Source organism: Cantharellus anzutake, assembly GCF_015039405.1.
Source record: "Cantharellus anzutake strain C23 chromosome Unknown EI90scaffold_151, whole genome shotgun sequence".
NCBI lineage: Eukaryota > Fungi > Basidiomycota > Agaricomycetes > Cantharellales > Hydnaceae > Cantharellus > Cantharellus anzutake.
Window position 1 is genome coordinate 17,649 of NW_024067101.1, and position 4,825 is coordinate 22,473.

General features: G+C 44.0%; 1 protein-coding gene across 1 annotated transcript; it reads left to right on the plus strand.

Moving 5' to 3' along the window:
* Positions 1-1,306: 1,306 nt before the first annotated feature.
* EI90DRAFT_3136049 (uncharacterized protein) lies at positions 1,307-1,567 on the plus strand (the record flags this gene model as incomplete). Its single annotated transcript, XM_039064765.1, has 2 exons — positions 1,307-1,450; positions 1,517-1,567. The coding sequence occupies 2 exons, from the start codon at positions 1,307-1,309 to the stop codon at positions 1,565-1,567; spliced, it is 195 nt and encodes a 64-aa protein (XP_038908579.1).
* Positions 1,568-4,825: the final 3,258 nt, after the last annotated feature.

A 4,825-nucleotide genomic window follows, 5' to 3' on the forward strand; every position in this document is an offset into this window, starting at 1 on the left:
AGTGCCTCAAGCTCATAGGCAAAGTACCTTGGTGAACTTTTTGGACATGAATGCAGCAGGGCAGCAGGTCTGCCACTTTTGGCCTTGTCCAATTAGTGCACCCATGCCCACTGGGCATGCATCTGTTATAACCCAGACATGGAGATTATTCATCTCTGCTTCCAAGAGGTGTTCCACTGGACAGGCTTCAGGGTTGGAGCCCTACATGGGAGATGCTTGATCTCATCAAAGCATTTCTGGTGGAGTGGAGTCCAACCCAACCCCCCCCCCAACCAACCATGTGTAAGAAAGAGATGGCTGAAGCATGGAACCTCTGCTGGATGAACACCCTGAACCCACCCAAATCCAGTTTCCATGCAGCAAACCAACTTTCACCAAAAATAAAGCCCACAAGATGATTCAGCACATAGACAGGAAAACCTTCAGTTGAACCACCCAGTTCCAGACAGGGCACACATATTATCCAAGTGCCCCCACATCAGCAGGTACCAACACAACCTTGGCTGCAGCAACCAGACCAAATTCAACACCTCATGGGCAAGGTGAAGGGCATAGAGAGACTTGCATCCTTCATCAAGAAGTCCAAGATGGGCAACAAACACAAATGAGACACAACTGGCCAACCCATGAGACCCACCCCTGAATGATGGATGTCCTGAACAACCACAGAGCAGCAGGAGTAGAGCAGAAGCAAGGAGCAGAAGGACAGAGCACTATTACTATTTTATATTTTCTTTTCTTTTCTTTATTGTACCAATCCCATGACAATACCCACAGACATCAGAGGATTGCTGACACCTGAAGATACCAACCAAATGTTTAGATTATCCCCTCATGTATGCTACAGTGTCAAGATGGGATAGCTGCACTGCCACATCATCACAAGGCTGCAGGGTAATAAGAGAGACTTATCATCATCTGAATTTCTAAGCATGTGCGCATGTTACCTCATCTCTTAACCCATCTGCAACAATGCACCACAATGCAGCTACAATGGTGCTCATTGAACACATAGCTCAAGATCAGCTCAAATATGAACTTCTGTTCATTGAACAAGTTAAAGTACTTCAAACTGATCAAGCAAGATCTGATGCAGCACAGGCAAAGGTCCTGCAGCTGCCACTTCTTGCAAAACCTGGTCAACACTGGCAAGACAAAGTTGACAAGTACCTTGCATGCTGTGACAAGATGTGTCAGTTGGTGCCACAGGATTTTGAGGAGTTGAGTTTATAAATCATTGTCCATCTTTGCTATCTGACAAATGTGCAGTCATGTTAAAATCAGGTGTGCAGCTTATTCAGCTCTCATGTGTATCAGGAAACACTTCATCCTCTCACCCCACACAGAGGGATCTGGAGTATATGAGGTCATTGGGTACCACAGGAAGAGGGACAACTCAGTCGAATATGATGTGCTTTTTGATGATTGTGACACCCCAATCTTGCTTGAGGTGAGCAAGATGATGAGAATGTTGGAGGACAGCCTTCACATACCTAATTGATCATGATATACAAAGGCAGTTTATCTTCTCATTCCCTTACCTATTGTTCATCTCTTTGCCTCCTAGCCTTTCTCTCAAGTTGTTGAATTTTCCACTATGTATTTATTACTCTTATCCCTGTGAGAACTATTCAATTCTGGGGTTATAGGCTAAAGCCAGCAACTCTCCAGCTTACCATGTGCTGACGATCCCCTCATATGTATTCAGTTGTACTACAAGTTCTCAGTTGTGCTGGGATAGCCACACTGCCACATGTCAAAGCAGCTGCAGACAACAATAAAACCAACAACTTGTGGTGAAGGCACAGAGGCTCAACCTCTGAGGGTGCTCCTTGCTTGGCTAATGCTCATAGCTCCCTTCCCTACCAAGCTGCACCTGCCTTTGTACCCTTGCTGTTTGTGCTGATGACTCAGGAAGAATATGACCAACATCAGCAAACCTGAATGCAGAGGTCTCAGAGGTCTCAGAGCTTCAGTCCTTTGAAATTGCAGGTCCCCTTCTCTCAGAGCTCTGAAAAGTAGTCAAAGCTCTGAGAGCTCATTTGTACACAGGGGACAATTATCTATATGAGCTCCCTGAGTGTTTAATTTACCTGATATTAAAATAAAAATTTAAGAGCATTGACTCTGGCATCATGTGACTAGTCACAGCCAAGTCCCTACCATACAGGAAACTGAACAAACTCAGCTTAACTTTCAGCCCCAATGCAGCACTACACACCAAGGGTATATAGCCAAAGTAATATATAGACCAAATTTAGGGATATGAATACATGAATTACTTAGTGAAAATGAGTGGGGAAATGGGGGGGGGAAAGAGGGGAAATTTGAGGGGGAAATGGGGGGAAATGGGGGGGAATTGTCAGGGACTGTGTGTCAGTTCGCGACGATAAGGGTGTTCCCGAGAATCCTAGTCGTTGTTAACACTGAAGTGCCACCTTCAGCAGAGATAGGGCTTATATACATGGACACCGCTATCCACTAGAGTGCGGCTACAAACGAGATAAGAACAGCCGATAGAATGACGACATGAAAAGATAGATATTCATTCGGGTAATCGTAAGCGAGGTGTGGGAAAGGGGTGACATGTGGACGGAAGATAGAAGTGGGAGCTAAGCAAAAGCTAAGCGAGATTACCTGCGTTCTTCGGATCACTCCGGATCGTCTTACGGCAACTCCCTTCCGGCATAGGGGGTCAGGGTAGCCGGTTAGGCCGTGCCCTGACAGGAATGAGGGAAAAATTGAGGGGGGAAATTTGGAGGGGAATGAAGGGGAAAATGAGGAAAATGAGGGGGAACTGGGGGGTTTGTAAAAATTTGAAAAAAAGTCAGGGAAAATTAAGGAAAATTCAGAAAATGGGGGACTTTCTAAAAAAGGAGAATGTCCAAAAAATCAGGGGAAATTAGGGGAAAAATCGGAAATTTTGGGATAAGTTAGGGAGTGATATTTCAGGAAATTAGGAATAATTAAAATCACTTTTTTGATAATTCAATGTGCATTGGAAAGTGCCAAAGTGGGGCAATGTAGCAATGTATGTTTCAGTGTTAAAAAAGTCTCCCACCATGCTTTGGTGAGCCAAATAACCATGGCTTTTGACCATGGGAAATTGGGTGTCAAAGGCTTGGATGATATTGGAAGGATACATCAGTTTTTTGTCTGCTTTATTTTTAATTTACTTCATTTGGAACACTTTTTTAAAACTGATTTATACCCTACATAACATGCATGGTTACATTGCCACACTTCAGTGCGTTCCAATTCACATAGAATCATCAAAATTGGTTGAGTTTTGAGCAAGAAATAAATTGCAAAATTTTGAATTTCAGAGTTTTCCTCAAATTTTGTAAATAGCAATAAACAAATAAGGTGCTGATTTTAGTCAATAAACAAGGCATATATAATAATATTGTCAGGATCTGGACCCCAGCTGGGAGTGGCCGGAGGGCGAGGCCGAGTGTGGAAGCTGGGGTACTCTCCCCAGGTGCTAACTCCTCGAAGTCGCTGAGGGGACTGGCCTCAGCCTTCACAGGGAATGAGCTGAGAAGAAGGGTAAGCTTCTCAGCCCCCTGTGAGGCCGACACAAAAGGACCCTAGGAACTATACAGTTCCCGCTTGCTGCCGACTTTCCATAACGGGTTCACGCGCGCGCGTCATTATGTGAAACAGTGGGGGGAAGGATAAGGGGAATGGGGAAATGTGGAGAGAGGGTGGTTAGGAGAAGGGTGAGGGTGTCTGAGGGTGAGTGGGGTCAGGGCTGTGCCCTGACAAATATATAATAAAGTCAGGTTGAATATATTGTTCTATTCAGTTTTTGTATTGTTCTATTCAGTTTAATTAACGTAAGCAATGCAGTTCTCTGAGCCGTGGGACCTGTTTCAATGTTAACAATTGTACTAGATGACCTATCATGGTGTAATAATAAAAGATGGAGAGGTTGTTTGAGCGATTCCATTGCAAAAGACCCGATGGAAAACGGTTGAGAATTGAGGGAGATACGAGTGGTGGCCCATCCCAGCGCGAGGTTGTGCGTGGGAAACAGTGACCACGCCTCATACAGGCTGTTTGACGACGCGTGCTAATAATATTAAATGAGGAGATCGTTAATACAAGCTCATTGAAAAAAACCCGACGAAAAACAAATGAGATTTGACAGAGATATGCATGTACATGTCTTTTGTGTGTGAAAAAATGTGAAAATCCGTCTTACTGCCTCATAGACCCTCATTCGCAATGTGCGCCAATAATATAGAATGGCGATGGCGTTAATACAAGCATGTACGAAAAGAAACGACGAAAAAAGAATCATAATTGACAGAGATACGAATGTGCATGTTTTTTTTGGCGAAAAATTGTGAAAATCCGGCCCACTGCCTCATGAACGCTAATTCGCGACTTGCACCAATAATATCTAATAGTCAGGGGGTTGGTACGGGCCCATTGAAAGAAACCCGACGAAAAACGAATGGAAATTGACAGAGATACTAATGTACATGCTTTATGTGTGGAAAAAACGTTCCCCCTCCTCATTCACGCTGATTCACGACTTTCACCAACAATGACAAATGGAGGTGGAGTCAGTACGGGCCCATTAAAAAAAACCCGACGGAAAACGGTCAAGAACTGAGGGAGATACCAATCCAGTGTCAGCTCCGCGGCTGATCTGTGCGTGGGAAACGGTCCCCAGCACCCTATAGATGTTTTAAAAATATGCAAAAATATTAGGTACCTGCATTAATACTATATAAAATGGTTCGCAAAATTCCAGGCCATTCGGCCCAGTATCAAGCGAGATATAATAAATTATGTGATTACTTTTCACTTGGTA